This window comes from Palaemon carinicauda, chromosome 32, assembly GCF_036898095.1.
Source record: "Palaemon carinicauda isolate YSFRI2023 chromosome 32, ASM3689809v2, whole genome shotgun sequence".
In the NCBI taxonomy this organism is placed as follows: Eukaryota; Metazoa; Arthropoda; class Malacostraca; order Decapoda; family Palaemonidae; genus Palaemon; species Palaemon carinicauda.
In genome coordinates, this window is record NC_090756.1 from 10,483,756 (window position 1) to 10,508,655 (window position 24,900).

General features: G+C 31.8%; 1 protein-coding gene and 1 long non-coding RNA gene across 8 annotated transcripts in view; one reads left to right on the forward strand and one right to left on the reverse strand.

Moving 5' to 3' along the window:
- The window catches only part of LOC137625267 (uncharacterized), an 87,336-nt gene extending 66,521 nt beyond the window's left edge, over window positions 1-20,815 (forward strand). Inside the window, exons 2-4 of the long non-coding RNA XR_011040826.1 lie at window positions 19,581-19,737; window positions 20,104-20,258; window positions 20,564-20,815. This is a non-coding gene — a long non-coding RNA (uncharacterized lncRNA). The remainder of the gene's footprint in view (window positions 1-19,580; window positions 19,738-20,103; window positions 20,259-20,563) is intronic.
- LOC137625266 (putative neural-cadherin 2) overlaps window positions 13,961-24,900 on the reverse strand; it is a 552,558-nt gene continuing 541,618 nt past the window's right edge. For 3 of the 7 annotated variants that reach the window (XM_068356064.1, XM_068356065.1, XM_068356066.1), the window contains 3 exons: window positions 18,183-18,431; window positions 18,039-18,071; window positions 13,963-14,474 (listed from right to left, as the gene is read on the reverse strand). In XM_068356064.1, coding sequence (XP_068212165.1) covers window positions 14,119-14,474; window positions 18,039-18,071; window positions 18,183-18,431 — 638 coding nt within the window. In that variant the 3' untranslated portion in view covers window positions 13,963-14,118. Of the gene's footprint in view, window positions 14,475-18,038; window positions 18,072-18,182; window positions 18,432-20,009; window positions 20,126-24,900 lie in introns of those variants that run through there. The other 4 variants (XM_068356062.1, XM_068356060.1, XM_068356061.1 and 1 more) reach the window with 4 other exon arrangements.

Here is a 24,900-nt window from a genome sequence, read left to right on the forward strand (position 1 = left end):
GGCCCAGAGAATATATAGAGAGATTGTTTTAAAGTTTGTTTGTATAATAAAATTACTCAATAACTACTACTATTGAAATATAATTGCAAGAGGAATTCTTGCCAAGTGCTATTTTAAAAACATTGCCTTTTAGATAAGAGCCTTTTCAAGTTTGTAAGATAGAACTGTTCAACAAATAATTTTCGTTTTTTATACTTTTGTCCAACAACTACTTTTCAATATATTTGCTTTTAACTTGTTAGATAATTTCTTGCTTGTTACTTTTTTATATATTTGCCTACAACATTGCCAGGAACCTATAAGATAACAAAATATTCATATTTGTTTGAGACCGGCAAAATAAGCTTCAAAGCCTGTTTGTCTATTTTACCGGACCGGCAAAATAAGCTTGAAAGTAGGGTTGTCTATTTTACCGGGACCGGTTAAATAGCCTATTCGTAATAAGATCCCACTAGACATTCGAAAGACTGGAGATATTGAGGCTTCCAAGAGGAAACTTAAGAAGACTTTCTTGTTCTCAGTGCTTCGATATTGTGGATTTGAAATTAAACGAGCAATATTCAGTGGGAAATGTTAAATACTATTGAACGAACATGATAAAATGACCGTGGAGGTCCTGTAGAGAGTAGGATTCCGCTGCTGTATAGGACCAGAAACGCAGCCCTTAAAGTAAGTAAATAAAAACTACTCCATAGAAAAGTATTTATCAGATATATATATCAATTATTCCGGTCTGAATACAGTTGCATTCTGGACGGAAATAGGTGATAATGTTTTATTTTAAGTGAAGGTTAAATGAACACAATAGACAAGTGTCCTGACTTGGCGATGGTTTGATCTTCCTAATCGGGTAGTTGAATCGGTTGAACTTCAAGTCTAAACTTGTAGCGAAAGTTTTTATGTTGAACAGGCAGTTATGAGTCACTTTTTACGGTTTATTTATGAAAGAGTTTTAATGTTGTCACCGTTCTTAAAATGTTACTTCAATCGTTCATTACTTGTTTATTTACTGCCTTTTTTTCCTTTCCTCCCCCGGCTATCTTTCCCCGTTGGAGCTCTTGGGCTTATAGCATCCTGCTTTTCCAACTAGGGTTATATCTTAGCTAATAATAATCATAATCATAATAATTCTAAGATGAACTCCGGGTTCTAAAACTTTTTTTTATCTTTTATAATGAAATACAGATTTACAATCTACATTTTATAACACACTGTACTGAATATACATCATAGTATTTTTACATAAATATTTACATATACTGCATTTACAACTGAATTTTTTACTATTAATCTAAATGTGTTTTTGAATTGGATAAAAAGCCTAGCATCGCAAGAGGGTCTGCCCATCTCTTTTATTCTTCTCCTGTACTTCTCTTTCTCGCTTTTTCCTAATTCTTTCCCATCCCGAGTTCCTGCCTTCGGGTTATAAACTGGATCGTATCCAGGTGTACTCTTCCTTTCCCCATATTCCCCACTTCCTTATCCTTATCCTTATTGTTAAATGAAAAAATACATCTTGTCGTGAATACATTTCTAATAGAAGTTTTAAAATCTCTATTTTAATTACATTAAACGTATTTAACATTTTGTTTTTAATATATTCAAGTAATTGCTGTTCAGTACTTGAAAATCCTAAGTATCTTCCCATCCATAATATCCCTGCAATAAAATCCGCTATTATGACCATTGCCGTATTTTCATCCTTCACGAAACCATATCTTTAGTTTTTCAATAACAATAATAGTATGGTGCGTCATAAATAGCACCTTCTTTAGTCCTTGCCAATCTGATCATCACTTTGATGACATGTCAAACTTCCCTGCCTTGTCTGAACCAGGTTTTTTTTTTTTTTTTACCAATCAAGTTCCTGTTACGTAAAAAACGACCCAGACTTCTGCTTATGCTTCATACAAGGGTCTTGCTTAACTTAACTGTGAAAGCATATTATATTTAGTTTGTCATGCTACCTAGGAATCTTATTGTAAACTACATAATCTACTATAGAAGCACTGCATTTTTTTTTAATTACACTGAATGGCTACTTGAGAGGCACTGCCTTTCTTTTTGTTAATTACAATGAATAACTACTTAAGAGGCACTGCCTTGTTGTTAATTACTTAGGGACTCTTATTGTAAACTACAGTATCTATTTTAGAAACACTGCCTTACTTTTGTTAATTACAGTGAATAATTACTTGGGAGGCACTGCCTTTTTTATAATTACATTGAATAACTACTTAAGAGGCAGTGACTTTTTTTTTATTACAGTGAATAACTACTTGAGAGGCATTGCCTTTCTTTTTGTTAATCACGGTGAACTACTTCTTAAGAGGAACTGCCTTTTTGTTAATTACAGGAATTGACTACTTAAGAGGCAATGTCTTTCTCTTTGTTGATTACATTGAATAACTTCTTAAGAGGCACTGCCTTTCTTTTTGTTGATTACATTGAATAACTACTTAAGAGGCACTTTCTGTTTTATTTGCATTTGGCGTGGATTAAATCGGTCTTATGCCAGCTCATAGCTCATAGATATTTTGTCTCAAGCTTTCTTACTAGAAAAGCTTTTAACACTTGACATGCACATCTTCAGAGCCATTTACAGCCTGAAGTTTAGGTATATATATAAAAAAGATAGCTGTGAATGCACTTTTGTTGTTTGGCCTATCCCTAAGAGGACACTCCAAAATCAAACCATTGTTCTCTAGTCTTGGGTAGTGCCATAGCCTCTCTATCATGATCCTGTACTGTCTTGTGTTAGAGTTCTCTTGCTAGATGGTACAGTCAGGCTCGCTATTCTATTTCATTTCTCTTCCTTTGGTAATTTTTTTAAATATATTAAGATTTATTTTAATATCGTTACCCTTCTTAAGATATTTTATTCTAATTGCTCATTACTTGTAGATTATTAATTTTCTTATTTCCTTTTCCCACTAGGCTATTTTCTTTGTTGGACCCCTTGGGCTTAAAGCATCCTGCTTTTCCAATTAAGGTTGTAGCTTAGCAAGTTATAATAATATTAAGAAATCGGGCCATTCTTCTCCCTTTCAGGATTTGGGTAGCTTATTGAAAACGCCACTGCCTAAGCATTATGCTGGACTGGGATTCGAAAGTCTGCTCAAGCTCCATAGTTTTTTGTAGTGTCTGTATCTTCACCATCCCTGTGAAATAAGAGTTGGGGGTTAGTTAGGGGGAGCGTATAGGTCTACCTGCCAAGTCATCACCAGCCATTGCCAGGCCCTAGCTTGGGCACTGGTCATATGCATATATGATCGGTTGCATTATCACTGTCCCATGCCTCTCCATTCACGAGTGACCTTTAAACTTTTAAATGTAATTGAACGAACACTTAACCCCAGCTGTTACTAGGAAGTGATCGTTAAGATGAAAATGGAATCAAAATAAGACCAATACTGAGTATATCTTGAGCAAAATTTATCACAGCTTGAGCAAAATTTATCACAGCTTGAGCAAAATTGAGCAAAGTTTGCGCAAAATTGTGTACAGCTTGAGCAAAATTGAGTCATATGAGGTTTCAGATTTGTTTAAGCTTTTGTTGCCAAAGCTCTTGTGATATGTCAAGTTATTCAAGTCTGACATATTATCTATTAAAACTCCATGTTTTTTTTTTCTTACTGATTTGCTTTAATTTTCATTAATTTTGGTAAATCAGGTTTAAATATTTATTCTTCCTAATAAATTACTAAACTGTTTCAATCTATTTTCACTTTTTGGAATATTAATTTTAGTAAAAACCTTAAACATAAAAGTTTCTGATGGATATTTGAACCCTTCTATCAATCAATTCTTGCCGTGTATTCATAAAACAACAAAATATTAATAAAATATTAAGGATAATAAGACCAAAATCCATTAACAACAATACCATGACTTTATTTGGCGTTTACATGCTTAGAAAAATACAAAATCGCCATTTTTGGTTATGAGAATGTCTCACTTTTTACTAAATACTTTGGATGAGTTTCCTCCCCCCACAACCCCGCCCCTTTACCTCAAACAGTTTATTCAATGGGGGTTGAGGGTTTGAGTTAGTGTTTTTTTAGTTTGATGAGGGAGTTCTCAAACACACTTTGGGTTTCCAGAAATATAATTCAAGTGTTCACTTGTGTGAGGTTGACACTATTGAAGTAAATTTCTAATTGACCATTTTCAATTGTCAATTCTGTGAGCTTGAGATCTTTTTAAATTTCTAATTCGTTTACCATTTTCAATTGTCAATTCTGTCAGGTTGAGATTGAAGAAGTAAAATTTCAAATTCGTTGACTATTTTCAATTGTCAGTTCAGTCAGGTTGAAATTGAGTTATTTTTATTAATTCGTAGACCATTACCAATTGTCATTTCTTTGAGGTTGAGTTTGTTATAGATAGATAAATTTTCCAAAATTTTCGAAAAAAAAAATCCATTTATTTGAATGAATTTGAGAGTGTATAAGTAAAATTTCTGATTCTTCGACATTTTCAATTCTAAGATTAACCTTTTTTCCAAAATCTTCGACTATTTCCATAGTTATAATGTAAGCTGGAATTTAATAGAAAGTATAAGTTTCAGGTGTCAATTCTAGCAAGTTGACAAAGTTATCTTTTCTATTTCATTTCAGGTGTTGCAAAGACTTAAAATGCAGATTTATTTAATAGTAATTTTGAATATTCTATTTGCGGCGCAAATACCATGATTGTGATAGAAATATACCTAATAGTCAAAATTACATAGTTATTTTTCATCAAGTAATTTTTTCAAGTCATCCTTTATCAAGTTATTTTGTATTAAGTTATTTTTTTTACCAAGTTTTTTCACCAAGTTTTCTTTACTATTTTTTTTTTTTGCCAAAATACTTTTTACCCACTTTTTTTTTTTTAAACTATTAAATAGGTGTATAAATGAATGTCGTTATAAGCTATTTATCCTTGTTTTGTCCTCCGCATTTTATTATATATTCAATTTAGTTCAAACCAAAATTTTCACCATCCTTGACAATTACTCCTAAATTTTCACTTTAGACTTTTATTAAAACCTCTCACTTTAGACTTCAGATTCCAATATTCTCTTTCAGTTATATCACATTTTAGACTCAACATTTTCAGTATTTATCTTAATTTTAAATTCAACATTATCGGCATTTATCTAATTTTAAACTTAATATTTTCAGTATTTATCAAATTTTAAAATCAAAATTTTCAGTAATATAATTTTCAGTGTTTATCTAATTTTAAACTCAACTTTTTCAGTATTGATTTAATTTTAAAATAAAAATGTATAGTATGTATATAATCTTAAACTCAACATTTTCAGTAATTATATAGTTTTAAATTCAATAACATTTTCAGTATTTATCTCATTTTAAACTCAACATTTTCAGTATTTCTCATTGTAGACTTAACATTTTCAGTATTTCTCATTGTAAACTCAACATTTTCAATATTAATCTAATTTTTAAATAACATTTTTAGCATTTTTCTAATCTTAAACAAACCATTTTAGTATTTATATAATTATACTTAATGCTTTCAATATTTATCTGATTTTAAAAATAACATTCAATATTTATATAATTTCAAAACTCAACATTTTCGCTGTCTAATTATAAACTTAAAATTTTCACTTTATCTAATTTTAAACATTTTCACTTTATATAATTTTAAACTCTATACTTATATTATTTATATAACTTTCAACTTGACATTTGAAATATTCATCTAATTTTAAACTCAATACTTTAATATTTATATAACTTTAAACTTAACATTTTCAATATTTATCTAATTTTAAGCTTAAACATTTTACGGATTTATATAATCTTACTCAAAATTTTCACTTTTTATATAATTTTAAACTCGGCATTATCAATATTTATCTACTTTTAAACACAACAGCTTTAATATTAATATAATTTTTAACTATTAGGATTTTTAATATTTATAGAATTTTAAAGTCAACTTTTCACTCTCATCTAATTTTACATAGTTATTTGCACTCTTTTACAACTATGGAGAAATTAATTTCATTTCATAAATCAAATTATTTGATTTTTTTTTTTTTGTGAAATTATTTTAAGAATCGTAACTTGAATCGACGTTCAATGCAAACTTTTTTATCTAATTATAATTGGGAAAAATTTGTTTATGATAACTGGAAAAAAAATCATGGTAACTGGGAAACATTTAGGGTAATTGGGAGAAAAATTGTTAAGGAAAAATTTGTGGAAAATTTTATGGTAATTGGGAAAATATTTATGGTATTTGGGGAAAAAATCATGGTAATTGGGAAAAAAATCTATGGTATTTGGGAAAATCTTATCTATGGTAATTAAAAAAATTTATTTATACTAATTGGGAAAATTTTTTTTTGGCGAAAATACTAAACTCATATAAAATCAAATGTATTTTTGTAAATTTGAAATTTTAATGTAATGAATTAAAAACTGTTAGTATACACTACTTTGAAAAAGTCAAAATTTTGGACGAAGTGCTTGCTACTAAATAAGGAAATTAGACGATATTCATAATAGCTATGATAATGTCTTCATGTAAAGCTATTTATTTGATTAAATAATGGCAAAGGTTTCTCAGAGTAAATACAATCCATTGCTATTTTTGTACGAAAAAAAAAAAATTAACTTTTTCTTTCATTAATTTTCTATTTGAATTTTTTTAAAAAAATTTTTGTTTCATTATAATTTCTGATATGAATTTTTTACATTTATGAATTTTATAAGATTTTTTGAGACTTTAGATTGACATTTTGTTATTTTTTCGAGTCATTTTTTTTCTCATTGATTTCTTAGATGAATTTTTCACATTTATGAATTTTATAAAAATTTTCACGGCTTTATAATAGTATTATTTTTTCCCTTTTTACTTCCCATTTCCAGCCGAAATATTTTCTAACTTTTTTTAATGGATTTTTTTCTTTAGTCGAAATATTTTTTAAAGATTTTCTGGGGGAAACTTTAATTAATATATTTTTTTTTTTCATTCGAATTTCTAAACCTCCAATTTCAAACACTATAAATTGGATAAAAAGCCTAGCAACGCAAGAGGGTCTGCCCCTCTCTTTTATTCTTTTCCTGTACTTCTTTTTCTCGCTTTTGCCTAATTCTTTCCCATCCCGAGTTCCTGCCTTCGGGCTATTAACTGGATCGTATCCAGGGGTACTCTTCCTTTCCCCATATACCCCACTTCCTTATCCTTATCCTTTTCCTTATTATTAAATGGAAAAATACGTCTAGTCGTGAATACATTTCTAATAGAAGTTTTAAATTCTATTTTAATTACATCGAACATATTTAACATTTTGTTTTTAATATATTCAAGTAATTGCGGTTCAGTACTTGAAAATCCTAAGTATCTTCCCATCCATAATATCCCTGCAATAAAATCTGCTATTATGACCATTGCCGTATTTTCATCCTTCACGAAACCATATCTCAGTTTTTCAATAACAATAATAGTAGGGTGTGTCATAAATAGCACCTTCTTTAGTCCTTGCCAATCTGATCATCACTTTGATGACATGTCAAACTTCCCTGCCTTGCCTGAATCAGGTTTTCTTTGATCAATTAAGTTCCTGTGACGTAATCACGTAAACAACGATCCAGACTTCTGCTTATGCTTCACACAAGGGTCTTGCTTTACTTAACTGTGAAAGCATATTATATTTAGTTTGTCATACTACCTAGGAGTCTTATTGTAAACTACATAATCTACTATAGAAGCACTGCAATTTTTTTTTAATTACAGTGAATGGCTACTTGAGAGGCACTGCCTTTCTTTTTGTTAACTACAGTGAATAACTACTTAAGAGGCACTGCCTTGTTGTTAATTACTTAGGGACTCTTATTGTAAACTACAGTATCTATTTTAGAAACACTGCCTTATTTTTGTTAATTACAGTGAATAATTACTTAGAAGGCACTGCCTTTTTTATAATAATTACAGTGAATAACTACTTAAGAGGCACTGACTTTTTTTTTAATTACAGTGAATGGCTACTTGAGAGACATTGCCTTTCTTTTTGTTAATCACAGTGAACTACTACTTAAGAGGAACTGCCTTTTTGTTAATTACAGGAATTGACTACTTAAGAGACACGTCTTTCTTTTTGTTAATTACAGTGAATAACTACTTAAGAGGCACTTTCTGTTTTATTTGCATTTGGCGTGGATTAAATCGGTCTTGTGCCAGCTCTTAGCATTACCAATTTTCCAAGAAAAAATCCCGAGATATTTTGTCTCAAGCTTTCTTGCTAGAAAGGCTTTTAACACTTGACATGCACATCTTCAAAGCCATTTACAGCCCGAAGTTTAGGTATATAAAAAAAAAGATAGCTGTGAATGCACTTTTGTTGTTTGGCCTATCCCTAAGAGGACACTCCAAAATTAAACCATTGTTCTCTAGTCTTGGGTAGTGCCATAGCCTCTCTATCATGACCCTGTACTGTCTTGTGTTAGAGTTCTCTTGCTAGATGGTACAGTCAGGCTCGCTATTCTGTTTTATTTCTCTTCCTTTTGTAATTTTTTTCTAAATACAATAAGATTTATTTCAATATCGTTACCCTTCTTAAGATATTTTATTCTAATTGCTCATTACTTGTAGTTTATCAATTTTCTCATTTCCTTTTTCTCACTGGGTTATTTTCCCTGTGGGATCCTTTGGGCTTTTAGCATCCTGCTTTTCCAATTATGGTTGTAGCTTAGCAAGTAATAATAATATTAAGAAATCGGGCCATTCTTGGCCCTTATAAGATTTGGGTAGCCTATTGAAAACGCCTCAGCATTATGCTGGACTGGGATTCGAGATATTACTCAAGCTAGATAGTTTCTTGTAGTGTCTGAAACCTCTCCATCCTTGTGAGATAACAGTGGGGGCTTTTAGGAGAAGCCTACAGGTCTACCTGCAGAGTTATCACCAGTCATTACCTAGCCCTCCCTGGTCCTAGCTTGGTCACTGGTCATATGCCTGTATGGTCAGTTGCATTGTCACTGCCCCATGCCTCTCCATTCACGAGGGACCTTTAAATGTAACTGAACGAACGCCCAACTACAGCTGCTACTAGGAAGTGATCGTTAAGATGAAAATGGAATCAAAGTAGGACCAATACTGAGTATACCTTGAGCAAAATTGATCACAGCTTGAGCAAAATTGGGCAAAGCTTGCGCAAAATTGGTACAGGTTGAGCAAAATTGTGTACAGCTTGAGCACAATTGTGTACAGCTGGAGCAAACTTGGGCAAACATGAGTACAGCTTGAGCAAAATTGAGCTCAGCTTGAGTAAAATTGGGCACAGCTTGAGCAAAGTTAAGTACAGCTTGAGCATATTTGAGAACAACTCGAGTCTATGGATACTTCAAAGACTTTTAGCTTGTCATAAAGTTTTCGTTGCCAAAGCTCTTGTGACATGTCAAGTTATTTAAGTCAGACAGAATATTAATATAAATTCATTTTTTTTACTAATGTACTATATTTTTAACTAATTTGAGTAAATCAGGTTTAAATGTATCTTGTGACTCTTAGATTTCTGAACTGTTTCAGTCCAATTTCACTTTTTGGAATATTAATTTTAGTAAACCTCTTAAACATACTTTTCTTTTTTAATTTCGGATGGATATTTGAACTCTTCCATCAATCAATTCTTGCCTTGTATTCCTAAAAATAACAAAATATCCATAAAAAAATAAGGATAATTGAGGATAATAAGACCCAAATCCATTAACAACAATACCATGACTTTATTTGGCGTTTACATGCTTAGAAAAATACAAAATCGCCATTTTTGGTTATGAGAATGTCTCACTTTTTACTAAATACTTTGGATGAGTTTCCTCCCCACCCCACAACCCCCCTTAACCTCAAACATAGTTTATTCAATGGGGGTTGAGGGTTTGAGTTAGAGGGTTTTTTTTAGTTTGATGAGGGAGTTCTCAAACACACTTTGGGTTTCCAGAAATATAATTCAAGTGTTCACTTGTGTGAGGTTGACACTATTGAAGTAAATTTCTAATTAGTTGACGATTTTCATTTGTCAATTCTGTGAGGTTGAAATTGAAGAAGTAAAATTTCAAATTCGTTGACCATTTCCAATTGTCAATTCTGTGAGGTAGAGATTGAAGAAGCAAAATTTCAAATTCGTTGACGATTTTCAATTGTGAATTCTGTCAGGTTGAAATTGAGTTATTTTTTATTAATTCGTAGACCATTACCAATTGTCATTTCTTTGAGGTTGAGTTTAAGTTATAGATACATAAATTTTCCAAAATTTTTTGAAAAAGAAAATCCATTTATTTCAGTGAAGTTGAGAGTGAATAAGTAAAATTTCTGATTCTTCGACATTTTCAATTGTCACTTCTAAGATTAATATTTTTTTTTCCAAATCTTCCACTATTTCAATAGTTATTTTTGTGAGGCTGGAATTTAATAGAAAGTAAAATTTTAAAGTGTCAATTATTGCAGTTGATATAGAATTTTATTTCTTTTTCATTTCAGGTGTTGCAAAGAAGTTTAAGATAGATTTATTTTCTAAATTATTTTGAATCTATTTATGACGCAAATTCCATAGTGATGAAAATATACCTGATATTCAAATTTTTTTATCAAATCATTTTTTATCAACTAAACTTTTGCCAGGTTATTTTCTTGCCAAGTTTTTTTTTACTAAGTTTTCTTTAGCAAGGTTTTTTACCAAGGTTTTTTTTTTACCAAGTTTTTGTTTTACCAAATTATTTTTTACCCACTTTTTCAACTATAGAATAGGTGTATAAATGAATGGCGTCATAAGCAATTTATCCTTGCTTTGCCCTTCACATTTTAATAGTTTTTAATATATATTTACCCAAGTTCAAACCAAAATTTTCACAATTACTCCAAAATTTTCACTTTAAACTCATATTAAAACACTCACATTAGACTTCAAATTCCAATATCTTCTTTCAGTTATATCACATTTCAAACTCACATTTTCAGTATTTATCTAATTTTAAACTCAACATTTTCAGTATTTATCTAATTTTAAACTCAACATTTTCAGTATCTTTTTAATTTTAAAATAAAAATGTTCAGTATTTACATAATTTTCAAACCAACATTTTCACTAATTATCTAGTTTTAAATTGAAAAATAGAATCATTATTTATCTAGTTTTAAACTCAACATTTTCAGTATTTATCTAATTTTAAACATTTTCAATATTTATCTGATTTTAAATAAAAAATTTCTGCATTTATCTAATTTTAAACAAGACATTTTCAGTATTTTTCTAGTTTTAAACATAAAATTTTAGTATTTATCTAATTATACACATTGCTTTCAATATTCATCCAATTTCAAAAATAACATATTTAATATTTATATAACTTTAAAACTCAACATTTTCGCTATCTAATTTTAAACTTAAAATTTTCACTATAATTTCAAACTTAATTTTAGCTTTATTCAATTTCAAGCAACATTTTCACTTTATATAATTTTAATCTCGATTCTTGTAATATAAACTTTCAAATTAACTTTTTCAATATTTATCTAATTTTAAACTCAATACTTTTAATATTTATATAACTTTAAACTTAACATTTTCAATATTTATCTAAGTTTAAACAAGTTTTAGGATTTATAGAATCTTAAAATAAAAATTTTCACTTTTTATATAATTTTAAACTCGGCATTTACAATATTTATCTAATTTTAAACACAACAGCTTTAATATTAATATAATTTTTAACTACTACAATTTTTAATATTTATAGAATTTTAAAGTCAACTTTTCACTCTTATCTAATTTTACAATTGTTATTTGCACTCTTTTACAACCATGGAGAAAATAATTTTATTTCATTAATCAAATTATTTAATTTTTGTTGTGAAATGATTTTAAGAATCGTAACTTGAATCGACGTTCAATGCTAACTTTATTATTTAATTATAATCGGGAAAATTTTTTTTACGGTAACTGGGAAAAAAATTATGGAATTATGGTAACTGGGAAACATTTAGGGTAATTGGGAGAAAAATTGTTAATTTGGAAAAATTTGTGGAAAATTTTATGGTAATTGGGAAAAAAAATTATGGTAATTGGGGAAAAATTCATTGTAATTGGGAAAAATCTCATTTATGGTATTTGGGAAAATCTTATTTATGGTAATTAGGAAAATTTTATTTATACTAATTGGGAAAAAATTATTCATGGTAACCGAGGAAAAAAATATTGGGGCGAAAATACTATACTCATATAAATTCAAATGTATTTTTGTAAATTTGAAATTCTAATGTAATAAATTAAAAATTGTTAGTATACACTGTTTTGAAATTGCCAAAATTTTGGACGAATTGCTTGCTACTTAATTAGGAAATTAGACGATATTCATAATAGCTATGACAATGTCTTCATGTAAAGCTATTTATTTTATCAAATAATGGCAAAGGTTTCTCAGAGTAAATACAATTCATTGCTATTTTCTTGTGTGAAAAAACATTAAAAAACTTTTTTTTTTCATTAACTTTCTATTTGAATATTTTTAAATTATATGAATTTTTCACATTTATGAATTTTAAAAGATTTTTTGAGACTTTATTGACATTTTGTTATTTTTTCGAGACAATTTTTTTTCTTTTCTTTTCATTGATTTCTTAGATGAATTTTATAAAATTTTTCACGGCTTTATAAACACATTTTTTTCCCTTTTACTTTACATTTCCAGCCAAAATATTTTCTATTTTTTTTAATGGATTTTTTTTTTGGTCGACCTATTTTCTAAATATTTTTCTGGGGAAACTTTAATTAATATATTTTTCTTTTTTTTCATTCGAATTTCTAAACCTCCAACTTCAAACACTATAAATTTTCCCAAATGGCTACTTGTTAATTAAAAGTTTTCACAACTCCACCTGTGATTAGGGTGATGGTCTAGTATTTAATTCACACTTCATACATTTCTTCAAACTTTTTATATATATATATATATATATATATATATATATATATATATATATATATATATATATATATATATATATATATATATATATATATAACAGCACGTTATTATCTTAGAGACAAATAGATATATCATTCAAGAAAAACTTTTTTGTTTTAAATCTCTAGAAAATACGAAACAAATTTTTTTACTTTTTTTAAAATAAGACATTTTTTAGCAACACTCATTATAGACATTATAATAACACTTTTTATATCTTAAGTCCCAAACACGACGCGAATTATTTACATATATTACAAAGCTTTGGGTTGATTTGATGATATCCTGGAGGAGAGTTTTCTCAAGAGTGAAATAAGAATTTAACTCTTTATTTCACATAAACGAGAGAAACTCTATTGTATAAATTGAGTCGTCAACTCTTAATGGAATAATGAGATAATGTTTTTTATTCCTGAATAATATTGACAGGTTTTGGACAAGTAACAAAATACATGATGGTTAGTGAAAACATTAAAAAACTTCAAAATTAGTATATCCGGACGTCTTTGTAGGAAAATCGACACTTGTAGTCCTTTTAAGGACTTATAAGGACTTCAAGGGGACTTGCAGGGACTTTTTGGTACTTTTTTTATCTGAACGATTTCGAAGTGGTCACTTGATGGAGATGACTAAATAAATAGTGGTCAGTTTTGGATATGACTAAATATAATTCAAAATGATTCAACAACTGCTTTTAAGTTTTTTTTTGTTTTTTTTTTCAAATTCAGTTATTTTAGGAATCGTAAGTACTTTAAAGGAACCTGTATACCTAGTACCTGAACAAAACGGGGCACTGTAGGAATTGCAATGAATTTCATGGTTCTTGCAAGATTGGTTCCAAAACAAAATTAAAATTTTATCAATTAAAAATCCATCTTAAGTAACTAAAACGTCGGCACTTTGCGATTTTTGACAGTTTTTCACCTTTCTCCTTTTTTGGATATTCACCAAAAGTCGAACAAAATGGGGCACTGTAGGAATTCCAAGGAATTTCATGGTTTTTGCAAGATTGGTTCCAAAACAAAATTGCGATTTTATGAATAAAAAATCCATCTTAAGTAACTAAAACGTCGGCACTTTGCGATTTTTGACAGCTTTTCACCTTTCTCATTTTTTGGATTTTCGCCAAAAGTCACTACTTGGTCTTGAAGGCACGTGGCGGGTCGGGTATCGGCATAGGAATGACCGTGGTCGCCGATGGGTCACCGATCAGTCCCACAGAGGTCACGTTCCTCTCGGTAATCGGCGGCGGCAGTGGGTCAGGGTAGGTCATTTGAGGACACGTGACCCTACCGTCGACCGCGCAGCTGGACGCGTGGATGTCACAGTTGATCGTCGTGATTGGCTGGATGGTTTCCTTTTTATTCGAGTCTGACTTGGAGGACGACGATTGGCTGGAGTGGTTATTGGTGGGGTCCCAGGATTCCAGCATGTGGGCCACCTCTCGAAACCCGTCCAGGAATTTCGCGCTGCCCGAGCAGCTTTCCAGGCCTGGTGGGGAGGAGGAGGAGGAGGGCAAACGTGAATGTAAACAATGTCAGAAGTTCGTGAGGGTTGCGTTCGATTGGTTTCGAAACATTTGTTAGTGTTTTACCCTTAACTACGTTTCTCTGGAGGAAATGATTTTTAATTTTCTGGGGGGGAGGGGGAGACCAAAATGGAAATAATTATCAAAAATATTTTTTGGGGAGTATAAGGCAAAGGGGAAATAATTCTCATTTCCAAATTATATTTTAGAGAGGAAAGGGGAAATTGTCAAAATTATTTTTGTGAGAGGGAAATAAGTCAAAATTATTTTTTTGAGATGGAAATAATTGTCAAAATTAGATTTTTGGAGAGCAAAAGGGAAACCAATATGAAGAATATTTCTTTAACAGAAAAATGTCTATTTATAGACTGTAAAATTTGATAAAGAAAATACATAGATAAATAATAATGATTTATCGAAAGGCAAAATGTCTCGATTTATAGACTGTAAAACAAATGAAGATAAAGTGAATAAATAAAGTAATCACATAAAAATAAAAGAAATACATAGCACTCACCGATGCATTATCCTAATTGAAACTTAAACTCGAAGACTGCATTTCATTAAATAACTTCAAAACTACCCAATAAAGTCAGCATCATCTCTTATTAAACCTACTAACTACTGCTACTTAATATGATTACACTCCACGTGTAGCATAGAAAAACACTTAATAGGATCTGTTAAGAATGGAAGGTAATGAGAAGTGGCCTGTATAAATATCTAATCACTGTTAAACTAGGATTTTTTTTTTAGTAAAGTAGAATATACCGACAGGTGTTAAGAGCTTAGGGAGATATACTTAATGTTCCCTTTTTCTTAATCTTTAGAGCTTGGAAATATTAATCTTCAAAGTGAACAAAGCAATAGACGTTTACTTAATGTTCCCTTTCTCTTAATCCTTAGAGTTTGTAAATATAAATTTTCAAAGTGAACAAAGCAACAGATGTTTACTTAATGTTCCCATTTGTTTCTTAATCTTTAGAGCTTGGAAATACAAATTTTCAAAGTGAACAAAGCAATAGATGTTTACTTAATGTTCCGTTTCTTAATCTTCAGAGCTTGGAAATATTAATCTTCATAGTGAACAAAGCAATAGACGTTTACTTAATGTTATCTTTTTCTTAATCCTTAGAGATTGTAAAATATAAATTTTCAAAGTGAACAAAGCAATAGATGTTTACTTAATGTTCCCTGTTTCTTAATCTTTAGAGCTTAGATATAAATTTTCAGAAGGAACATTACTGAATCCATTTTTACAATGTAGATACCCTTGTTAAGTCAAAATGTTGTATAGGTGGTTGGTTCACTTACTAGTTTAGTGTTGTGCTACTGATTTTTATTGATAAAGTCATCACAACTTTTTATTTTTACCTGTTGTGGTTTGGACAGTAGCAATTAAAATGTTGATATTGGTATTGATTTTAATCAGATGTTGATGGTAGTGTGACATCAAAATGTGTTGTAATGTATACCTGTTTTGTTGCTTCAATATGTCATGAGGTGTCAAGCACGTTAAAGTGATCTTGTCAGTCATGTTAAGGTGATCTTGTCAGTTATATTAAGGTGATCTTGTCAGTTGTATTAAGGTGATCTCGTCAGTCATATTAAGGTGATCTTGTCAGTCATATTAAGGTGATCTTGTCAGTTATATTAAGGTGATCTTGTCAGTTGTATTAAGGTGATCTCGTCAGTCATATTAAGGTGATCTTGTCAGTCATATTAAGGTGATCTTGTCAGTCATGTTAGGTGATCTTGTCAGTCATGTGAGGTGAGCTTTTCAGTCATGTGAGGTGAGCTTTTCAGTCATGTGAGGTGAGCTTTTCAGTCATGTGAGGTGAGCTTTTCAGTTGTATTAAGGTGATCTTGTCAGTCATATTAAGGTGATCTTGTCAGTCATGTGAGGTGAGCTTGTCAGTTGTATTAAGGTGAGCTTATCAGTTGTATTAAGGTGATCTTGTCAGTCATATTAAGGTGATCTTGTCAGTAATATTAAGGTGATCTTGTCAGTAATATTAAGGTGATCTTGTCAGTCATGTTAAGGTGATCTTGTCAGTCATATTAAGGTGATCTTGTCAGTCATATTAAGGTGATCTTGTCAGTCATATTAAGGTGATCTTGTCAGTCATGGTAAAGTGATCTTGTAGTGATATACCAGTTGCTTCATTGTCATTTCTATAGTGAAGGGTTTCATCAAATTGGATATTGTAGATTCAGTATCTTTTGTTGTACAACAAAATGTAATTTTGTGCTGTTGAAGTACTGGAGTAATAGCAACAGTGTATATCTTCAGAAAATCAATATTCCCATACAAATTGTTCTTTATTTTAGGCTTAATGGTTATATCTAAAATTTTTCTTTGCATATAAAAGTTTTACTACTATGTCTTGCTTAATAATCTCAAATTCTTCTTTATTTTATACTTATCTCAATTCTCTTCTTCTGTTGTCTAAGAGAACTGTGTTCAATCAGGTGTTGTCAAATCAAGGCTGAACTTGAAATAGCCATTTAAATTAATATTCATTTAAACTTTAGCTTAAGTTCAAAAGATAAAGAAACACTTAGTTATTTTCAAAGACTTTAATCATATCAAACATTGTAAGAGGAAATATTTACAGAAAATGCATTACATGAATATATTAGAATTTATATTTTTTAAATCTTGCAAAATTGTTTACCTCTGAATAAATGTTTTCATAATTCTGATAGTATAACATTATTGTTTTCACAACGTTATCATAGACATATTACACAAAACACTTCACATTTCTAACATCTTGGGAAAGGTGGAAATAAACAAAATCAAATTACCATTAAATATACTCCACGATAGATTGACTTTCCACTTCTCTCCTCGCACAAGACATGATAAACATCTTTGAGAGACTAAGTTTTGTTTCAGCAATTTAACAGTGACTAGATACAGTGAATGTGAGAAATGATTAAAAAAATCAGAGTAGATCTGTTTACATTCCAAGAAATGAGATTGACATACATTCAAAATTGGAATGCAGATTCCTAATTCTAGTTATGTCAGTTCAGTTTCAAAATTTGTCTTTGGATAATTGTTTTAACTCGTATTCAATTTTTACTCGGTTTGAAAAAACTATTTTTGTTTTACCTCATATTCAATGTTTACTCGGCTTGAAAATACAAATAAATATATAACTGTTTTGCTTCATATACTCGATCTTTACCAGAAGGTTTCAAGAAATCAATGTAAATTAGTTTGAAAAAAAAGCAGCTACATGTTACGCCCCTAAGAACTATTTAGTCCCCCCACAACAATTGCGTATTTTAGTTCACCCCCCCCCCCACAACTCCTATTTTAGTTAACACCCCAACAATTTCGTATTTGAGTTCACCCCCCAACAATTTCGTATTTGGGTTCACCCCCCAACAATACCGTATTACAGTTAAGCGAATGGCAAAATTTAGGGGGAATACACCAAGTTATCCCTGTACTTTCCTGCCTAAGATATCCTTCAACCTCCCCCCCCCCCCTCCCCCACCAGGCTAAGACTAACAAGAAGAGAGTGATCCAGGGGAAGAGCCTTCACCTTCGTACCTACACCAAGTTATTCCTGCCTTCGATATCCTTCAACCTTCCCCCCTCCCCCCACCAGGCTAAGACTTACAAGAAGAGAGTGATCCAGGGGAAAAGCCTTCACCTTCGTAAGCATAGTTCCTCAGGTCGTCGCCGGCTGGCGTGATGGCGCTGCTGCCGCCGCCTTTGGTGGAGCCGTTTTTGCTCTTTCCGTTCCTGGTCTCGTGATGTCCTCCGCCGCTCTTGCTGGAGCCGTTTCGCATCGTCGGAGACGTCAGGCTGGTCACGACGACGGCGCCGCCGCCCACGGAGCGTTTCTGGTCTTCCATGCTACTCGTTACCGAAGCGGCGTCGACTTGTAGGACGTCCACGTCTGGAAGTGAAATGGTGGCGCGTGTTAGAGAGGGATTTTTATAGCCATGAGAACCAGGCCATAGGTCACTTCTTATGGTAGTCATAGTGTTTTATATGTACTTTTAAGTGGGTTTGCGTATCGCCATGATCAGAAAAGCCGTACTAGTCACGGCAGTCATACTAAATTGGTTTGCTGTGAGCTATCAGACGTAAATCTCCCACTATCGCCAATCCGCATTGGCCTGTGTCATTTATATATATAGTCTAAGGTGTAGTTAAACGTTTATATGCATATAGATTAAGGTGTAGTTATAGTGTTTAATGTGTACTTGTAAAAGGGTTTACCTATTAGTCAGGACACCCATACTAAGTTGGTTTGCTGTGAGGTATCAGACGAGTCTAAATCTCCCACTATCACCAACCCGCACTGGCCTCTGTCATTTATATGTATATAATCTAAGGTGTAGTCATAGTGTTTAATATGTACTTGTCAAAGGGTTTACTTATTAGTCAGCACACCCATGCTAAGTTGGTTTGCTTTGAGCTTTCACTAAAATCTCCCACTATTACCAATCAGCACTGGCCTGTGTGATGTTGAAAACTGGGCAAACCCCAGACTTTAACCAACAAGACTGAGGCATTTTTCCTGCAGTGGACAAGAAATAGCTACTTCTGTTGTTGTTGTTGTTGTATTTGCATAAAGGAAGTCTATATTTGTGCTTGATTGAAACTATACCTTGTATAGTTGGACGTTTTCCAATGATTGGTTAGAAAAATAATTTCCCCATTGATTTTTATAATTACATGTTTCATCACTGTTAGCGGTTCAGAATTAAGGTCTTAAAAATGTCTGTATTAGTAAAACAATGTTTTAGAACTTAGGAGGCAGGAGGAAATTTATACAACGTATTTGAAAAAAAGAAAATGAATATTGCCATAAATAATTCCATTTTAGTAGGTTTACGCATTTACATTGAAATTGCTTACAGTATATAGGCCTACAGTTACATACTAACAAACCACAAATTGCAAGGAAACTGAAAATATTGAAATAATTCCATTGAATTAGATACATTTGTATTGACTTGTTATATTTCTGTTGTTTGTTTGCTCTTATCAAGATAAAAATTTCATATGAATTTTCTAAAAACATTTTTTTTTTTTTCAGAACTTCACAGAACTCTGAGAGTAGTTGAAGATTAAATGGATCCTCTACCCTTCGGATAACAGCTTCCACTCCTGTTGTATACAACAAATACAACCATCACACAACAGAACAGAATCATGACAGTGATAAATAGGCCAAATGTCTGATTAAAAATGCAGTAAGTAGTCAAAAAAATATTAAAAATACAGCAAGTGGTCAAGATGATGTTTACCACTGAGGACAACTAAAACTTGTACATATAGAAATTATATTCGCATAATTGTTTTGCTATAGAGTAATTGTCAACTAAAAGATGTTGACCACTGGGGACAACTAAAATAACCTTGTACATATGGAAATTATATTCATATATTTGTTTTGCTATACAGTAATTATGAATTACATTCATCGAGAGTAAAACGAGAAAAATGCAATTAACAGTCTTACAATCTTTACTACTAATAACATTGGCCTATAACTTTCTCATTATCTTTTCAACTAACAACAATGACCTATAACTTTCTCATTAAGATTCACTCCACAGGAAAGCATCCTCGCCCATAAATCTGGAAAGGACAACCATAATGCACTGATGGACTATAGATAATCTGTTAATTCAAGATAGATGATCTATTGAAAATATAAACCAAGCTAATAAATCTTGTGACTAGAACCCATTGAACCATGCAACATATAATGGTAAGTAATGCATAGGCTTACATTATCTATAGGGCAAAATTATCAAAGTGTTTGCACCATGCAATATTGAAAATTATATAAACTGAAGTAGTTAACAATCTAGAGTCATGAATAATGTTTCTAAAACAGATAGAATTTGTGACTTTTTTTTAGAACTGACTTCATAATCATAGAATACAGAAACTGATGAATATTTTCTATTACGGCCTTGACACAGATAGAATTTGAACTATTTTTTTCAGAACTGCCTAATCAGAGTGCACATAATGTTACTTCTAATACTAATTTTGTTCTATATATTCCAGTTGGACTCGGGGGTCGGATGAACATGGAGCAAGCAAGAAGCGAGCATGTGGAAAACATACTCAAGAGATCAATGCGAGTTCAATTATTATGAAGAAGAGCATTAGCAAGAAAAATTACAAACCGAAAAGAAATTCAATAAGAAATTCAATAACTCCAATTGCAGGAATCTAATCTTCAAGTTTTCATACTAATATCATATGAATATATAAACTGTATATCATAGATTAGGTTATATTTCCTTTGTATCTCTTAGTCTCAGAAAAGACCATAAACACCAGTCAGATGGTCAGGTACGTGGACCACCATACCAAAGTGATATTCATGATCGGTAAAACAAAAAGAGTCTTCAGATAAATCGGCTATTATAGAACAATATTTCCTTTGTATCTCTTAGTCTCAGAAAAGACCATAAACACCAGTCAGATGGTCAGGTACGTGGACCACCATACCAAAGTGAAATTCATGATCGGTAAAACAAAAAGAGTCTTCAGATAAATCGGCTATTATAGAACAATACCATACTTTATTAAGGCCATCAATACCGAAGTTGAGCTGAGAAGCTAGCAAGTGACAATACTAAAGCTGAACCGTACTAAAGACACCAATACCGAAGTGTTGACCCCGAAAAGCTAGCAAGTGCCATACTAAGTTGAACTGTGCTAAAGACATCAAAAACGAAGTTGAGCCGAGAAGCTAGCAAGTGCCAATACTAAAGCTGAACCGTGTTGAGGACACCAATACCGAAGTTGAGCCGAGAAGCTAGCAAGTGTCAATACTAAAGCTGAACCGTGTTAAGGACACCAAAACTGAAGTTGAGCCGAGAAGCTAGCAAATGCCAATACTAAAGCTGAACCGTGTTAAGGACACCAAAACTGAAGTTGAGCCGAGAAGCTAGCAAATGCCAATACTAAGCTGAACCGTGTTAAGGACACCAATACTGAAGTTGAGCCTAAAGCTTAACCGTGTTAAGAACATCAATACCAACGTTGAGCCGAGAAGCTAGCAAGTGCCAATACTAAAGCTGAACCGTGTTAAGGACACCAAAACTGAAGTTGAGCCGAGAAGCTAGCAAATGCCAATACTAAAGCTGAACCGTGTTAAGGACATCAGTTGAACTGAGAAGCTAGCAAGTACCAATACTAAAGCTGAACCGTACTAAAGACACCAATACCGAAGTGTTGACCCCGAAAAGCTAGCAAGTGCCATACTAAGTTGAACTGTGCTAAAGACATCAAAAACGAAGTTGAGCCGAGAAGCTAGCAAGTGCCAATACTAAAGCTGAACCGTGTTGAGGACACCAATACCGAAGTTGAGCCGAGAAGCTAGCAAGTGTCAATACTGAAGCTGAACTGTGTTAAGGACACCAATACCGAAGTTGAGCCGAGAAGCTAGCAGTGCCAATATTGAAGCTGAACTGTGTTAAGGACACCAATGTCGAAGTTGAGCCGAGATCAGCTAGCAAGTGCCAATACTGAAGCTGAACTGTGTTAAGGACACCAATACCGAAGTTGAGCCTAAAGCTTAACCGTGTTAAGAACATCAATACCGAAGTTGAGCCGAGAATTTAGCAAGCGCCAATACTAAAGCTGAACCGATATTATAGCTAGGAATTCGCTGAACATATATATTGATATAATCTAAAGCTGAACCGATATTTATAGCTAGGAATTCGCTGAACATATATATTGATATAATCTAAATACAAAAATAAAAATGAGAATCATCAGATAAATTAGCCAGAGCAACACTACACTTTAAGATCCAAGCTGAGCTGAGAAGCAGCACTGGCAAGAGCTGAACGATACAATTTATATTGAGCTGAGAAGCAACACTAGCAAGTGCTGAACATATATATTAATATAAAACAAAATGAGAATCAGATAAATCACTCAAGAACACTATCATACTTTGTGAGGGGCACTAATATTCAAGCTGGGCTGAGAACCTAACACATACTGAACATGTATATTAGTATAATCAAAGAAAAAAGAAATTGAGAATTATAAGATTAATCAGCCAAGATCATACTTATTAAGGAAACTAGCAAATACTGAACATATATATTTGTATAATGAAAGGAAAACAGAATGAGAATCATCAGATAAATTATTTCGTTAAGGAGATCCAATACCCAAGCTGAGATGAGAAACTAGCAAGTACTGAACATGAGTACTGGTATAATAAAAAGGAAAACAGAATGAGAGTCAACAGATAAATCAGCCATGATGTTAAACAGAATCATATTTTGTTAAGGAGATACAATACACAAGCTCAGATGAGAAACCAAGTGGTGAACTTGCTGTACCAAGTGCTGAACTTGCTGTAAACAAAGGAAAACAGAATGAGAATCATCTGATAAATCAGCCTAGATAAAACAGAATCGTACTTCGTTAATTAAGGATGAGAAAGTAGAAAGTACTGAACATAATGTAATCAAAGGAAAACAGAATGAGAATCATTAGATAAATCAGCCAAGATAAAACAAAATCATACTTCTTAACGGAGTTCCAATATTCATTGTTAACGAATAATCCAAAATATGAGAAAGTATCAAGTACTGAGCATATATAGTGATATAATAAAAGGAAATCAGAATTGAGAATCAGATTATAAATCAGCCAAGAATAAAACAAAATCATACTTCGTTAAGGAGTTCCAATATCATGATGAGACGAGAAGCTACTAAGTGCTGAACATCAATGTAATAAATCAGCCAAGAATAAAACAAAATCATACTTCGTTAAGGAGTTCCAATATCATGATGAGACGAGAAGCTACTAAGTGCTGAACATCAATGTAATCAAAAGCTGAGATAATGCTACCAAGTCGCTGAACATAATGAGAATCATCCGATAAATTACTTCGTTAGAGGAGATGCATAGTGATGAGAAGCTAGCAAGTGCTGACTATTTCACACCAATACTGAGCTGATATCCTAATGCCACCTAGCGAGTGCTAAACATGTATTGGAATCAACAGAACCAGCCAAGATAGCAAACAATATCATACATTTTGATATACTCAAGCTGAGCTGAGACCTAGCAAGTGCTAATATCATACATTTTGATATACTCAAGCTGAGCTGAGACCTAGCAAGTGCTAATATCATACATTTTGATATACTCAAGCTGAGCTGAGACCTAGCAAGTGCTAAATATGTATTACAATCAACAGAAAACAAAATGAGATTCATCAGATATATAACCAGTCAAGATAGAACAATATCAGACATTTTGAAGGACACTAATACTCTAGCACAACATGTATTGGAATCAACAGAAAACAAAAGGAGATTCATCAGATATATAACCAGTCAAGAAAACAATATCATACATGTTGATATATCATACATGTTGATATACTCAAATATAACCAGTCAAGATAGAAAACAATATCATACATGTTGATATATCATACATGTTGATATACTCAAGTTAAGCCGAAACCTAGCAATCTAAATGTATTGGAATTAACAAAAAACAAATGGAGATTCATCAAAATAGAAAAATATCATTGATATACAGAAAACAATATGAGTATATTCATTGATATACTCAAGTTGAGCCGAAACCTAGCAATCTACAAGAGAAAAATATCATTGATATACAGAAAACAATATCATTGATATACTCAAGTTGAGCCGAAACCTAGCAATCTACAAGAGAAAAATATCATTGATATACAGAAAACAATATCATTGATATACTCAAGTTGAGCTGAGACCTAGCAATCTACAAGTATTGGAATCAACAAAACACAGATGGAGATTCATCAAGATAGAAAACGTATTGGAATCAACAAAAAACAAAGGAGATAGAAAACAATATCTATACATGTTGATATACTCAAGTTGAGCTGAGACCTAGCAATCTACATGTATTGGAATCAACAAAAACAATATCATACATGTTGATATACTCAAGTTGAGCTGAGACCTAGCAATCTACATGTATTAGCAATCTACATGTATTGGAATCAACAAAAAACAAATGGAGATTCATCAAGGAAACAATATCATAAATGTTGATATACTCAAGTTGAGCTGAGACCTAGCAAGTGCTAAACATGTCATTGGAATCAACAAAATTAAAACAAACGGAGATTCATCAGATCAGTCAAGATAGAAAACATGTCATTGGAATCAACAAAATTAAAACAAACGGAGATTCATCAGATATCAGTCAAGATAGAAAACAATATCATTGATATACTCAAGTTGAGCCGAAACCTAGATTGATATACTCAAGTTGAGCCGAAACCTAGATTGATATACTCAAGTTGAGCCGAAACCTAGCAATCTACATGTATTGGAATCAACAAAAAACAAATGGAGATC